This window comes from Callithrix jacchus, chromosome 3, assembly GCF_049354715.1.
Source record: "Callithrix jacchus isolate 240 chromosome 3, calJac240_pri, whole genome shotgun sequence".
NCBI classification, from domain to species: Eukaryota; Metazoa; Chordata; class Mammalia; order Primates; family Cebidae; genus Callithrix; species Callithrix jacchus.
Window position 1 is genome coordinate 121,340,013 of NC_133504.1, and position 16,411 is coordinate 121,356,423.

General features: G+C 42.3%; 1 protein-coding gene across 6 annotated transcripts in view; it reads right to left on the bottom strand.

Moving 5' to 3' along the window:
* Positions 1 to 16,411, bottom strand: part of SHROOM3 (shroom family member 3) — a 371,721-nt gene that overhangs the window by 73,369 nt on the left and 281,941 nt on the right. For all 6 annotated transcript variants that reach the window (XM_078367044.1, XM_035293492.3, XM_008993138.5 and 3 more), the window contains one exon: positions 4,101 to 4,232. Coding sequence is in view for 1 of the 6 variants with exons in the window: in XM_035293492.3 (XP_035149383.3) it covers positions 4,101 to 4,232 (132 nt within the window). In the remaining 5 variants the exon portion in view is untranslated. The remainder of the gene's footprint in view (positions 1 to 4,100; positions 4,233 to 16,411) is intronic.

Sequence of the window (16,411 nt, forward strand, 5' to 3'; positions counted from 1 at the left end):
GTCTGTAGCTAATAGTATTACACTAGTGCTGATTTCTTAAGTTTTGTTATTTGTACTGTGGTTATAAAGGGTGTTAACATTGAAGAACGCTGGGTGACAGGTACAGGAAATCTCTGTACTATTCTTACAACTTTTCTGTGAGTCTACAATGATTTCAAAACAAAAAGTAAAAAGCAAAACAAACAGGATGTAGGATCTAAGTGTAACTGAATGAGAACAACTCTGATTTCCTAGGTTAGTCCCATATCAGTAACACTTGGGCTGCAGAGAGACTCCTGGGGAACAGGAAAATTAGGAGGTACACTAACACAGGCCTTACAATTTACAGTCATGTGCCACATAATGACATTTCAGCCAACAATGGAGTGCACATTATAAAGGTAGTTCCATAAGATTATAATGGAGCTAAAAATTCCTCTGGCCTACAGAAGCCATAGCCATCACTCAAGTGGTTTTGATGCTGGTATAAACAAACCTACTGCACTGCCAGTCATCTAAAAGTACAGTACATACAATCATGTACATAATACTTTATCATAAAATGTGTGTTACTGGCTTACATATTTACTATATTATACTTTTAATCATTATTTTAGTCTGTATTCCCACTTATTAAAAAAGGAAGTTAGAGGCCAGGCACAGTGGCTCACGCCTATAATTCCCCAGCACTTTGGGAGGCCGAGGCGGGCAGATCATGAGGTCAGGAGTTCAAGACCAGCCAGGCCAATATGGTGTAACTCCGTCTCTACTAAAAATACAAAAATTGGCCGAGTGTGATGGTGTGCACCTATAGCTGTAGCTACTTGGGGGGCTGGGGCAGGAGAATCCCTTGAACCTGGGAGGCAGAGGTTGCAGTGAGCCGAGATCACGCCACTGCACTCCAGACTGGGTGACAGAGCAAGACCCTCTCAAAAAAAAAAAGGTTAACTGTGAAATAGCCTCAGGCAGGTTCTGCAGGAAGTGTTCCTGAAAAAGGCAGTGATATCCCAGGAGAGTTCAGCTCCATGCATTGCCCTGCAGACCTCTCAGAGGGATAAGACCCTGAGGCAAAAGACAGTGGTATTGGTGATTCTGCTCTGTTAGGCATAGGCTAGTGTATGTTTTTGTGTCTCAGTTTTTAACAAAAATGTTTAAAAGTTATAAAAAAAATTCAATGAAAAAAGCTTTTAGAATAAGGATATAAAAAAAATTTGTAGAGCCATTTAACGTGTTTGTATTTTAAGCTAAGTGTTAATACGAAAGATCAAATATTTTTTAAAATTTAAAAGTTTATGAAGTAAAAATGTGACAGTATTAATGTTAATTATTGAAGAAAAACGCTTTAAATAAATTGAGTGTTCAGCGTACAGTAAGCAGCACCCTAGTAACGGCCTTCACGTTCACTCACCACTCACTCGCTGACTTGCCCAGAAAAGCTGCCAGTCCTGCAGGCTCACTTCATGGTGAGTACCCTATGTAGGTGTATATTATATCTTTTATAAGGTATTTTTGTCTATGTTTAGACACGCAAATCCTTACCATGTGTTACAATTGCCTACTGAATTCAGTATAGCAACATGCTGTTCAGGTTCACAGTCTAGGAGCTCCACTATAGTCTAGGCTATACCCAATGCGCCAGGTGTGTAGGTCACACCAACTAGGTTTGTGTAGGTACTCTCTAGTATGTTCAGCAATATAAAAAGCCGAATGACACATTTCTCAGAATATATCCCTGTCATTAGCAATACCTGACTGTATTTGTGGAGATACATATATGTAAAATTCTTAGTGTATGAAGAGTAAAAATTCCAGCCAAAAGCAGGAGTGATGTCTGCACCATCTAGCTCATGACTTTTTATAAAGGAAATTGCTTCTTACTTATGTTCCCCATACAGACACAGCGCCATCGGTATGAGAACAACCCCAGCTTGTTATAAGAATGATTGCTTTATGATTAGGATACCAAGTAGATGTGTATTTGTTTGTTTCATTCAACTTTCAGGGATTGCTTTATAAAATATTTTGTTTCTAGCTCAAACCCAGGTCTATGTGATTCTAGTGCTGATGTTCTTAACCCCCAGTCAGTTTCTGTGATTCCTGCCTTCCCTGTCCTGACTAATGGCCCTACAGATATCCTCGAGTGCCTCGTACCAGAAACTCAGCAGTCACTCTTCAGTTTTTCTCTCCTTTATCCTACCCTCATCTGCTATTTATTCTGCCTCCCTAAATTTATCCCAAATCTGTCATCTCTTGTCCCATCACCATTGATTTAGTTCTGGTCTTGCTCATTTCCCCTCCAGACTGGAGCAGAAACTCCCTAACTACTACTTTCTGGCCTTGAGGACTTTGGTATTGATATTAGATTAGCCTACTGGCCACCTAACAAGGTGGACACCTCCTTGTTAAGGAGAAAATTTTGATTCTCTACATTTTAAAGATTCTAGGAGGCTAAAGGAAACAGTGATAGCCTTGGAACTTCTGTTTTTCAGGTTTGTCCCTGGGAGCAACCTTGCTGGCTGGATCTCTTGAGCCAAAGGTATTGACAAATCTCACCCTATACCTGGCCTGACTCTCAGACACCAGCCAGTTGGCCTCCCTAGACCTTTAGTATTTCAAACTTCTTTTAAATCTTTTTTTTTTTTAATGAAATCTAACAAAGAACCTTAATGTAAACACCCTAATATAAGTGTTGTTCTATCATGTTTTGCATCCAAATATGCAAATCTGGATTTGGGGAAATCCAAATGATAATGTTTGTTTGTTTGAAGCTCTGTCTCCCAGGCTACAGTGCAGTGACTCAATCATGGCTCACTGTAGCCTCGACCTCCTGGATTCAAGTGATCCTTCCACCTCAGCCTCCAGAGTAGTTGTGACCACATTTGTGCGCCACCATGCCCAGCTAATTTTTATTTTTGTAGAGACAGGATTTTGCCATATTGTCCAGGCTGGTCTTGAATTTCTGAGCTTAGAGGCATGAGCCACTGAGCCCAACCTACTTATTTATAATGCAAGTTGACATGTCTATATGAAAGAACTTCCCAAACTAAAATCAGAATAATTGGTTACTATAACATTTGTTGCACTCATAACATAGTAGGCACAGCCTTAACTGCTTAATGAGGATCAGGTCTTTCAGTCTTTTCAGCATCCCTAGAAGGCAGATCAGTGAACTTATTTTACAGTTGGAAGTAGAGAGAGCTTCTATAATATGCCTGAGGGTGTATAGTGACAGAATGTAGGCTTGAGTTTTAGGTAGTCTGACTGCACAAACCCCATCTTACTCCCGGTGTCGTACTGTCTTTCATGAGATTACACAGACTTCTGTGATAATGATGAGAGTGATCAAGATAATATCCACAACAGCATTATACCACCACCATCTATTTTTTGTTCAGAGTGGGCTCTGTGCTGAGTGCTTTAAACACCGTATCTTGTTGAATCCTATAGCTGTCCTATGAAGTAGGCACTGTTGTGCTGATGCTGAGGTAATAAAGTGTAGTGGCTGAATTTGAATCCACTGCCTCCTAGCTCAATGCTATTCTACAAGTGCAAACGTCACAGGGCTGGTATGAGAATTTAATGAGACAGCCCATGCAAAGCCAAGACACCTAGCATGTGGGAAGCACTCAGGTTTATTCACTCTCAAAATCTGACCCACATGGGTAATCTTTGTTAGGCTTACATTGTACTCTTGGGACATTCCTCAGAGAAGTTTCAAATGCAGATCAGTTCATTTAAATTCATCTTGCTGTACAAGTTGGCAAACAGATTGTTTCCAAAGTGTAAAACATCAGCATATGACTTTTAATGTTTCAAATTGTACTTTTAAAAATAATTATAAATGTGTTTTTGAAATGATATCAAACTATTTGTGGGACCCTGGGATGACCTCCAGGAATTTTACAGTTCTTTAGAACCTTGTGTGGAAACTGCCATTAATAAGATCAGTATCCTTCTAAACTCTGAGCTTCTATTTCGCCTCCTTGTTCTGTCTCTTATCTTGTTCTCAACAACCTGTATTCTGACCACCCTTGCCCCTAACTCCTCTCCCAGCAGCTCAGTGGCTTTTCTGACCAAGTTCTTTACCTGAACTGCTCAGCACCGACCTCCATGCCTCTTACCTGTGCTTCAGCCGAAGTTTAACCCCTCCTGACCACGCTGCTTTCCTGTGCTGGGGGCCAGAGGTGAGGTGTTCTGAGCTGAGGAAGTTAGAGTCACCAATATCTGCATGGCCTGGGTCTGCACACACATCTCTGTCAAAAATAGAAAAATAAGAAGCTGAGCATGATGGTGTTCATGGACAGAAGCACAAATGAATCCCAACAAACAAACAACCAAAAACACATGAAAATGAACCCTGGAGCCAGAGCAAAGCAGCACAGCTAAGTGCAGAGTTCTAAGCCTGCACCTAACAAATTCTCTGCCCTACGAAGCCGAATCCATTACCAAGCGTCATCTTCCTTTTTTATCTATGTTCCTGTGAGGCTATAAAACATATTTCCCAATCTCAGAAAACCCAGATTTTCTAAGCAAAAAGGAAGAAAGTTATATTAACTGTTATGAAGACAAATTCCCCTATAATTTGGTTTTGGTAACAAGGGAAAAACTGGATTGACTGATGCAAACTGTCAAACGAGATGGTTTGAAACCAAGCCTCTGCCACCTTGCTTCTCAAGTTCACTTTAAGGATTGTGATCTCCAAGTGTAACAGCCCTTGCTCTGTTCAGTGGGTGGCAGCTCAGAAGCACATGCCAAGTCTTGAGCTTGAGCTATTTCAGATTGTTTAGATTCCACTGCACTGGGAGGCAAGCCTTTTGTGTGTCCATTTAAATCCACCCTCCCACCCCCAGTCTCTAACACCATTCCCATAACTCTCTTCCTCCATACTCCCAGGGAGTCAGAGAAATATTTTAAGCTCTACATGGCCAATATGTTCCGCATGGGAATAGGCACATTTCTTCTCCTTAGGGCAGTGCCAGGTCATGAATTTCTAAGAACCCTGACAGCACTCTCCATGTCTCATTGGTCTCTCCCCTGCATCAGGCTTTGAATTTCTGTCATCATCTCAGTTTGTGGGGTACCAGTGGTTTATTTTCAATTTCTGTCTTCAAGGATTTTTCTGAGCCTCTGAGATCCAACTGGTGGGCCCACGAACAGGAATCTGGAGAAGGTACAAACAAGGCCGTGACTCCTCGGCACAGGCCCTGGCTGAGAGGGGATGGGATTACTGAACAGCTGTTAAGAATAAGCCCTGTCCATCTGGCCTTCTATTTCCTGGAACATAGAATGAAAGTGAAAAAGCTTTCTTTCCTAAATCGTAAGGCAAATGAAAGGATTTCTTTTTATTCTACAGCATGGGTGAGATGGCCAGGAGGGCAACAGGGAGTTTCTATGTCTAAGCTCAAGTTTTCATGTTTATCTTAGTTATATCTAAGCACCACCACCTCCTTCTGTACATTACTCTTCTCACTGAATTTTGAACTCTAGGCTTTGGATATATTTAATACAATGCTGGACTTGCAGTTTGAAAATTGGTTGAGCTTATGTCAAAAGGAAATTGAATACACTGGGCAGGTAAATTCTGAGTCTCAGGCACCTCATCCATTGTAAAGTGAAACCAAGAGGCAGTGTACCATGGTTAGGAGCAGCATGGCTCTGGAGTCTGAGTCCTAGCTCTACCCACTGAGCAGCTCTGTGACTTTGTCTTCTCTGTGCCTCAGTTACGTCATCTATAAAATGGGAGCATAGGAATAATCAGTGACTAGAAAGTAGAATAAAAAATATCTCATCATCCAATACCTGACTGTGAAGATTATATGAGTGTAAACAGCACACTCCAAGACGAGCCATTAGTACAATCTGGGGAGAGACTTTTCCTTTCCAGGTCCCCTCTAAATCCTAACTTTGTTTGTTGGGGGAAAACAATCAAGATCAGGCCTGAACTTTCATAAAACCTTTGTAGTATTTAATAACGTTCTCATTTTTTGGGTAAACCAAAATTTTTGCCTCCATTTTTTTTTTTTTTTTTTGGCACAATGGCTTGGGCACCAGAGACTGACCTCTTTTCTCTTTTCACTTCTCCTTTCTGGGAGATCCCTAGAGACAGAGGAATAGGAGTGGTGGTTGTCACAGTGAAGGGATGGCAGGAAGAGCAGGCAGACCAGAAAGAGATGGAAGCATGAGGAATAGAACATCATTCCATCGATTTAAGCATTTTCAATGCATGTTTCCTTTCTAGCCTAGAAAAGAAGAGACCAGCACCCCAGGACTGCCCCCAAAACCATGCTGTCCTCCTACTTATCACCCTCTAGAGGACCAGCTGAAGTTAGCAATTGGGTGTGAGAATCTTAAAACCCATTTTGATTGTTGTTCATTGCAAGGAGCAAAGATTAGGAGGAGCAAAGATTAGCTCCTCCTAATCTTTGCCCTCCTGCCCTGGATTGGTTAGCTCTGGACACCAGAAAGAGTCTGGGCACCTGAATGGGCTGTCTGGATGCACCACACAAACTAGAAATCAGGCTGAAGAGAGTGCTGGAATCACCAGCAGAGCAAACACACCTTTCCTCCCTTCAACTCTTTCTGAAATAACTTGGACAACAAACACACAATTTAAAAACTCACATATTCAAAACAAAAACCCATAGTGAACCTTGGAGGAAAATAGTCCTGGCAAGAGTGTTGGGAAGGCTGTCATCCCAGAGGCCAGGGCCCTGGCATCGTTTTTTTTTTTTTGCCCTTCCCTCCTCCCTTACCTGTACACGGAACACCATACATTGAATTCATGCTGTCTCCAGAATGCACATTTTCTTACCCACCTCAGGTTACTACATTAACTGCCTCAAAACAGACTGCAGTAGACGAAGACTGCAATGTGCTTTGACCTCATCAGGAAATGGTGCCCCACTGGTGCTCCAATGGGAGCTCCAATAATCTACATGCCTCAGGTAGATTATTCCAAGTCTTTCTTACAAAAAAAAGGTGTGCTTTTCTATGTGCCAGATATTATTCCCATAACTTAAGGAGCAAATGATGAGGGTTAAGTCCCATTTTACAGATTTGACAACCTGAAATAAAGAGAAGTTATGTAAATTTGCTCAAACCACATATGGAATCATATTCCCTTGGGACTGTCAACCACTCATTCTCCTTCCTTTCAGTGTAGAAGGTTTCAAAAATGTTTGATTTATGCCACAGATTTTGTAGGCTTTAGAATTACTAACCCAGATTTAGTAGGGAATGGTGATGGTAGAGCCATTAACTAAACATGCTACCAAATGAGCTCACTTTTACTTAAAAGACACTAAAAGGCACAATGTTTCACTTAAAGATAACCAATGATATATTATTAAAGCCTGGGAATCAATGAATCCAGTTCAAGTGAAAAATACTGGGATAAACTATACACTCTCCAGGCCTACTGGGCTACTTCCAGATCCCTAAAAGTACTATCCTCTTCTGCCTTATCTGTCCTCATCCTTCAGGTTTCAATTTTGACATTTCTTCAGAGGAACTGTGGGAGTCAGGGTAAGGGAGCCCCTTGTGTGCTCACAGTGCACGTCAAAGTGCACTTCACACCGACTGCCAGCTGCCTGCTTGCTGGTCCCTCTCTTCCACAGCTCAACAACGATAACCCGGCTCAGCTTAGTACCTGGCACAGAGAGTCGCTCAATAAATATTTGTTGAATGAATAAAGTACAGATGACCCTTGAACAACACGAGTTTGAACTACACGGGTCCTCTTACATGCGGATTTTTTTTTTTGCAAACAAATGTATCCACCTCACCTGTCTTCCCTTCCACCAAGACAGCAAGACCAACCCATCCTCTTACTCCTCCTCTGCCTACTTAGCATGAAGACAATAAGAATAAAGACCTTTGTGATGATTCACTTTTGATTAAGTAGTAAATGTATTTTCTCTTCCTTATTATTTTCTTAGCATAATAACATTCTTTTCTTTAGCATACTTTGTTGAAAGAATAGAGTACCTAATGCATATAACACACAAAATGTGTTAATCAATTATTTAAGTTCTTAGGCTTCCAGTCAACAATAGACTATTGATAGGTTTTAGGGAAGAGTTGTAAATGGATTTTTGACTCTACGGGTCAGCATCCCCAACCCCCCTGTGTTGTTCAAGGGTGGACTGTACTGCTAAATGTTCAACAGATCTGCAGCCTTTCTTCCCTCCTATCTCCTTTTAACTCACAACTTGGTGGCAAAACTAACAAGGCATTTCTTGGAACTGTTTTATGTTTATGTTTCTTGCTGTTCTCCGGTATTCGTATCTCATTATTACCACCATGAGTGATGAGCTAGGAATCAAAGCTGACCTCAGAAAGTTTAGCAGAGGCTAAAAAAAATATACTGCAGTATATTGACTTTCTTCTTCCAGACAGTTAACCAAGAAAGCCAGCCAGACACCCACGTATGTCTACTTCCCATGATGAGGACATTCATATTTGCTCTGTCTGCCACCCAATATTCATAACTCCAGAATATATACTGACTGCTTTATTATTTGCTTTTTGTTTGTTTCCTTTTGTTTTTAAGACAAGGTCTTGCTCTGTTACCCAGGCTAGAGTGCAGTGGCACAATCTTGGCTCACTGCAGCCTTGACCTCCCAGGCCCAGGCTCAAGTGATCATCCCACCTCAGCCTCCCAAGTATCTGGGATCACAGGTATGCACCACCATGTCAGGTGAATTTTTTTTTTTTTTTTTTTTTTTTTTTTTTGTAGAGATGGAGTCTCTCGACATGAACTGGTCTTGAACTCCTGAGTTCAAGCAATCCACGCACCTTGGCTTCCTAAAGTGTTGAGACTACAGGCATGAGTCACTATGCCCGTTCTTTTTGGTATTTTAATAGTGTCCATTAACAGCTTGCTGAACTGAGTTTCAGCCAATGAAAGAAGAAAGGGTTCCAGATCATTCCATTCCTTGGGGTTCTCTTGAACAATGTACAAACTAGGAAAGGCTGGGGAAACTGGAGTAAAATACATGAGGAGCCAGCAGGCATGGTCTCTCCAGGTCCCCTTGCTTCCTGGTTTCTATTGAGTTTGCATTTTCCTATTTTATCCTTAAAGGGGAGGGTTGGAGGAATGGCATGGGCTGTTACAACCTTAGGGAAGTACTTGGTTTTGTCTGTTAGAATCAGTCATTTCCTCCTTTTTTGTTATGTTTCATCCAGGAGGGAAAGCTTCCTGGCTGGCCTCTCCCTTCCACTCTGTCCCCTTTAATCTAGTGTCTACCCAGCAGCCAGTACCACCTTTCAAAAAATGCAAATGGATGTCATTCCCTGGTGAAATCCTGTAGCTCCCCTATGCATTTTGGATAAAATCCAGGTTCCCCTACTTGGCCTGCGAGGCCTCAGGTGACGTGGCTCCTGCCCCTCCTTCAACCTTTCTCCTCACTGCATCCTGTCCTCACTGGCCTTCCTTAGGTTCCCCAAACTTGCCAACTCTTTGCTTTTTGCACATGCTGTCCTCTAAGCCTGGAATATTCTTCCCAATTGATTACTTTGTTAGTTTCTGCTCCCAACTGGAACCTCATCTCCTCAGTGACCGCCTTATCTAATGCAAATACTCTTCCTGGCACCAGATCTTTCCCTTTACTGCGCTTATCACCACATGAAATCGTTCACTTGCGCACTGTCTGCCTCATCATTAAGGCATAAGCACAGCCAGGTCAGAGTCCACATCTGGCTTTTCCTCAGCCTTGTGTTTTAAAACTACTGTACAGCCAAGGCCTAGCACAGTGAGTGGCTCATGGTAGGCACATAATGCATATTTGCTGAATAAATCATAGGAAACTATAAAGGAAATAACTGTAATGCACCCAAAACAAAGTTCTATGTCCTTAAACCCTTAAGGATATTAAACTGTTCATAATATCCATTTTGAGAAATGTGGGATCTTTTCTTCTACTTACTTTCTCAGGCTTTGAGTTGATTTCTTCCTGAAAATATAATCTGGCCCTAACTTTTGATCCATCTCATTAGTGGCAGGCTTTCTCAGGACAGGACCAGTATTGGGAGATTGTGGCCGAGCCCCTTCGACAAGCAGCTGGCATGGCTCTGCACAATTTTGGTGCCTTATGTTTGGAGGCAATCAGAATGCTTCTTGTGATTAAGAAGACAGGATGCATTTATACAGGGCTAAGTTTGTCCTCAGAATTTTTTGGAGAAATTCCTTTTGATTTACACTGGGTGTACACACTCATTTGCATGGTAATTTGTCTTATTAAAAGCCATGTTCCTGGTTTTCATGTTTCTTTTTCTTCTACTCTGTGTCCTTCATGCATGAAGTTAGCCTTACTATAGCATCTCTATCCTGTCATCCTCCTTCCCTTGGGTTCTCAGGTGTCTATGTCATTTGCAGGTTTCTCAGCACCTTTTCTCTTGAGTCTTCAGGAGGTTAGACTCAAGATTAGAGGCTTTTTCAGTGTCTAAAGATTTTAAGAAGTGATGCTGTCAGGTAAAAATTTCTGTTCTTAGCCAAACAGATGTGCTTTTCATTTTCTGAAGACTGACCATTGATCAGCCGTTTCACAGACATTCTCAATGAATTGTCCTTTCTTTTAAAGGTCCCCTTGTTCCTGTTACTGACCTTTTGTAACTTACACATTTAAGTCTTAACCTTTTGGGTCCTGTCCTTTCATTACTCACCTTTTTTTATTTTAAGTTATTATTTACCATCTAGGAAGCTCCCTCTGCATGCCCTCAGGCCTGTATCCCATGTAGTGTTTTTTTCAGGCCACTCATTTGTACTTAAAGCCTCCTCCTGTCTTTCTGCTCACCCACCCTGGTCGGCAGCTTGGTTTATTACAGGAGGGCCATTCATAAGCCTTCAGACCTGAAGAGATGCACTTTGTATGTCTCAAATCTCTGTCCACTTGCACCTCCTGCTCTGGCTGCTGCTTTTTTCCACTTGATTTCCCCCTGAAACTTTCCAAACAAATCCAAGTGTACAATATATCCCAGTAACATTCAGCATATCTGACTGTGAATCTGTAAGCTTAATTATCTCTAGATCTTAGCCAATGACCTCCATGTCAACCCTGGAGAAAGATGAGGAAGAGGGTGATGGGGGAAAAGCCAAATGACCTGCCAAATCTTTTAACCCACCTAATAAATATTAATCTGCTTCAGTTTACTGCTGACATCAGTCCCTCTACCCACTAAGCCCTCTGACACAGCTAGTAGCCCAGGGCAAGTGCATAAGAAAACCGAGGGCTCTCACAAGGGCTTTAGGGTTGAACAGATGATATCTTCATGGAACTGGTATGCCCCTAGCTACAAGCACCCAGAGTCTAGATCTCAAGACAACTGTGACAAGCAAGAGGCCTTGTATATGTATATGGACGATGTGGATTCTGGAGCCAGCTGCCTGGGGTTCTGTTCTGGCTCTGTCACCTAGGAAGGTGTTTGACTTTGAGCAGGTCACTCAACCTCTTGTGCCTGTTTCCTCCTTTATAAAATAAGAATACTAACAGCACCTTCATCAAAGGGTAGATGTGAGGCTTGAATGAATGAGTATGTATAAAGCAATCAGAACAGTGCCTGGCAGTAAATATTAAATTTTTACCCATAGAACTAAACCTTATATTTACTGGGCACATGCTATGTACCAGATGTTGTGCTTTAAAAACAGTAATTCAGTTAATCTTCTTATCAGTTGAGGCAATAATCATCCTTATTTTACAGAAAAAAAGAAAAATTAAATTAAAAAGTAGAAAGAGCTATGGCTAAAGGCCTTGCCCTCTCCACTACCTACCCATTAGATCCCTTTTAGAAGCACTGGGCTTTGTATACTTTGATAGGCATCAACCACATAGCAAACCTTGTATGCCTGTCATTTTTTCATCACTCTTTTCTTATTCATATGAGATAAAATATATGCATAAAAACAAAACACCAGAAAGTACTCCAAAATGTTACTGGGTGACAGAATTATGGGTACTTTTTCTTCTCTTTTTACCTATGTCTTGCAAATTGTTTACAATTAAAGTTTATTATTTTAATTATCAGAAAAAAAACTAAAATTAGCCTCTTTTTTAATAGAATGAGTCTAAGAGTCTAAATTTTCTACATTTTTAAAGGAAAATCTTCTCTAGGAAATGGAAGCGTCTATCCTGAGAGCATATCTGGGCAGTAGAAAGACCACACGAGTAGGTGAAGGGGATTACTTTGTGAGCTCCAATAACTGCTGAAAATACTCAATGGAGAAAGAAGCAGGATTTCTGTGAAACTAGTATCAGTAGAGAGAGAGAAATACCTCCTGAAAAAATTCAGTCTAGGCCTTTCTTTCTCTATCTATCATCAGCCTATAGTAACAGAGTAATGTTCCCAGAGAACCATGCAAATCTCTGTGGCAAACCATTATTCCTTAGTTTAATACCAGATTATAGCTTATAAAGCACTTTCCCAAACATTATTTCATTTGGCTCTCAATAATACTAGAAGGTAAGTAGAGCAAGTGTCACCTATCCCCATTTAACAGATGCAGAGGCAGCCTCATAGAGGGGCAGTTATTGGCTCAAGGTCAGGACTTAAAAGTTATACAACTGGCACAGGATGATCCTATACTCTAATTCTTTTTTTTTTTTTTTTTTGAGACAGAGTCTTGCTCTGTCACCAGGTGCCAGGCTGGAGTGCAGTGGCGCGACCTTGGTTCACTGCAACCTCCACCTTCCGGGTTCAAGCAATTCTCCTGCCTCAGCCTCCTGAGTAGCTGGGACTACAGGCGTATGTCACCACATCCAGCTAATTTTTGTATTTTTAGTAGAGACGTGGTTTCACTATGTTGGCCAGGATGGTCTCGATTCTCTTGACATGATCTGCCCACCTTGGCCTCCCAAAGTGCTGGGATTACAGGCGTGAGCCACCATGCCCGGCCCCCATACTTAAATTCTTATGCTCTCTTGTTCCATACTGCCTTTGGATTCTGTGATGCAAGTCCATTGATTGACACAGCAGCAAACATTTAATATCAAAAGCTTCTTTAAAGGAAAGCTTCAGAAGAAGAAAGTAGAGTTACTGAAATTCAAATGGGACCCCCTCCCTCTGAAGTCCAACTGCCCCTAGATCTAGAGAAATGATCAAGTCCCCACCCCTGACACCCAGACAGCATTCCTGCCCCTACAAGAACTTTCTAGCACTGGTAACATTGCTGAAGCGAGGCAGGACATATTAAGATAGATATTTCAAGGCCAGGCATGGTGGCTCATGCCTATAATCCCAGCACTTTGGGAGGCCAAGGCAGACAGATCACCTGAGATCAGGAGTTCAAGACCAGCCTGGCCAACATGGTGAAACATCATCTCTATTAAAAAATACAAAAACTAGCTGGGTGTGGTGGCTCACACCTGTAATCCCAGCTACTCAGGAGGCTAAGGCATGAAAATTGCTTGAACCCAGGAGGTAGAGGGTGGTTGCAGTGAATTGAGATCATCGTGCCACTGCACTCTAGCCCGGGTGACAGTGAGACTCTTTCTCCACATCCTCCGCCCCCCAAAAAAAGATATTTCATGCTGAGACCCAGACGCTGGCCACATCTATACCCAGCCCAATCTTCCATTCATTCAATCAGCTATTACTAAGGGCTAACCACGGGCCATACATTGAATTAGGCACTGGACTTGTGGCAAAACAGACACAATCCCTCCCTCTGTGGAATTATAAATTAATGGGAATAAAGGCAAAATGAACTGAGTAAATATATACATACGAACCATAAGTGCTGGGGAAAGAGACCATGAGGGGGCCCACACTCAGCATGCCTCCGTTTTCTTGCCAGTCACTCTTACACAGTCTGTGGAGACTCTTGCTTTCCCCAGCCACACACCCCAGGGAGGGCAGGTATCCAAGCGGCAGTCCTCAAAGTTGCAATTACCTTATGGAGTGCTCTGAGCCAGGATGGGGGCCAAACTGTTACCTGCACAGCTTTTTACAATCCTTACAGCCAGTCTTGAGGGCAGGTGACTTTCTGCTATTAATCCCTACTTTATACATGAGGAAACAGAATCAAAGAAGTGCAGGAAGTTTGTCCAAATGGTGGTGAAAAAAGAATTTGAATCTAGATCTGGCTGACAACACAGTCTATGCTCTTAACTACGGTGTAATAGTCTAAATGTTATTTGGGATTCTCTTTTCTTCCTTGGCCCCATATGGTTCCTTCCTTGGATGATGCCCAATAAGTATTTGTTTAATAAAAATATGCTGAGTAGACATTAGGCCAGCTTCCTGGTGGGTTCCCTGCAGTTGTCTATCCTGTCTCATTCAAATGAGCATCACTGTCCTCCCAGAGTACAGCTCTGTTGCTGATATTCTGCTTGGACCACATCAGTATGCTGATGGTCTGCATGGACAGGTGGGGACGGGTGCAGAGAATATAACTCAGTCATTACTCAGACCCTCAGCTGAGGCCTCAAAGGGCGGCATCCTGCATCGGGGAGTCTCATGAAAGGGTAAAGTTGGGGTTGTATAGAACACATCCCAGTTCAAATTCCCCTGACATGCCTCTCTCCTAGACTATGATGCATGCTGTAACACCATTAATCATCTCCAGAAAAGCACTCTGGAAAGGAACTACTTGGGGAGAGGAGCAAGAAAGAGAACACGCAACAAGCATGGTGAAAGTAAAGCAGGAAGTCGATTTGGTAATCCTTCTTCCCTATTCCTACAAAACATCAGAGAAAGGAGCACGGTCAAGTGGACACTCTAAAAGGTCATATATACATGCGCTATTACAGCAGGAAACAGTACTGGACCTGCAGCCAAGGCATCTGGCACCAGGCCCTCTCTGTATCACTATGAGCAAGTCATTTTCATGTTCTGGGCTCCTGTTTCCTCATATGTAAATTGAGGAGGTTCGTACAGATGAGCTTGAGGGTCCCTTTACCTTTAACAGTTGATGACCCAGAGGTAAAAACCAGGAGGAGGGTATACACAGCAAATCCTGAGTGAGAAGGCATGATCTGCGTACCTACATCAACAAGGGATGAGGACGTGCTACAGCAGGCTCTGAGGTGGAATCTGCGTAGAATAAAAGACGGCTTCTGACCTCTAGTCTTGTTGGGGAGGCACACACAGGATTTACAGCTGGATCAACCTGGGTTCTAATCTAACCTCTGCCAGTTTCTGGCCACTATTCTTTCTGAATCTCAGGACCTCATGTGTAAAAAGGCTACAAAGTATTATCTACCTTGTGGTGTAATAACCACTGCAAGGCAGATCCTATCATCGTTCAGTCCAAGTGTTCTACATGAGGGAGATGGATGTGGAGAGGCACCATCGGGAGGGTGACAGAATGGTAGTATCATGACGGGTTTTTAAATTCCTTAAAAAAGGCAACTACAAATTGGCCAAAGCATTTGGGGAGGAATATAAATATTTAAATTCATGGTGGAGGGGGGAGTCAAATAAGAACAGGAGACATAGGACATTATCTGAGCTCCTTGGGAACAGACTAGCATAGAGGACCCACTGATTGGTATAAAAGAAAGGGTTCCTTAAGGTCAAGGATGACAGATTAACCTAGCGGAGCAGTCTAGAGGACGCCTCTCACCAGCAGGAGTCGCACGCACTAGGCAGGCATGGCTGTCAGCAAATGCATCTTCATGGCTGTTTTTAAAACAGAATGAGTTTGGGCCTAATTTTTTTCAGCCCGAGTCCTTCCTACCACAGGCTCTGCAGTAAGGGACCCCTCCCCTTCTGTAAGTGGGTGAGGTGAAGGGACTCTGGCTCAGGAAGGTCTCTGGGGGTCCCAATGTAGTCTGTAGGAGCCAGGGTCCTGTTTCCCATCTATATGCAAATAAGTTGCTCCAGCCCTAGACCTCCTAAAGGAGTGGACATTAAAAATGTAAATGGAGATTGTCATTCATTGGGGAAAAATGGTCCCTTGCTAAATTTGGCATCCGCTGAGGAATCTTAGCAAAAATGAACTCACCGCCTTGTTTGTGAGGGAGGCCTAATCCTTACTTTGCCCAAGAGGATTATTGGGTCTTAGAAAGAAGCACATGCACTTTTTTTAAGCTCGTGCCAACTGCATTTGTGTCCGTAATATCCACGATTCGTTCTGCTTTTTAGGGTATATAATAGACATTCCATGCTGTTTAAATGCCTCCGAATATCAAACCTAAATGTTTCCAACCTTTGCTATCACCCAAAGGGGGACTCTGCGCCTAAGCTTTTCCCAGCTGTTGCTTTATATTCTCTGGGTGCACAATTTATATGGACATCAAGGTACCAAACTATAGCCATTTGTGGAAAAGTAATGGTTTACAGCTTACAGTAGACCTTTTCAAGGTGTTTGCGACCATAGTTCCATGTGCTGATTTTCTACATATCCCCTTCATTTTTCCTTTCTCTTCGTTACCACAGGGTAGTGTCACAAAGGCTCGAATTCTTTTTTCCTCTTCCTGTATGTTCCTACTCA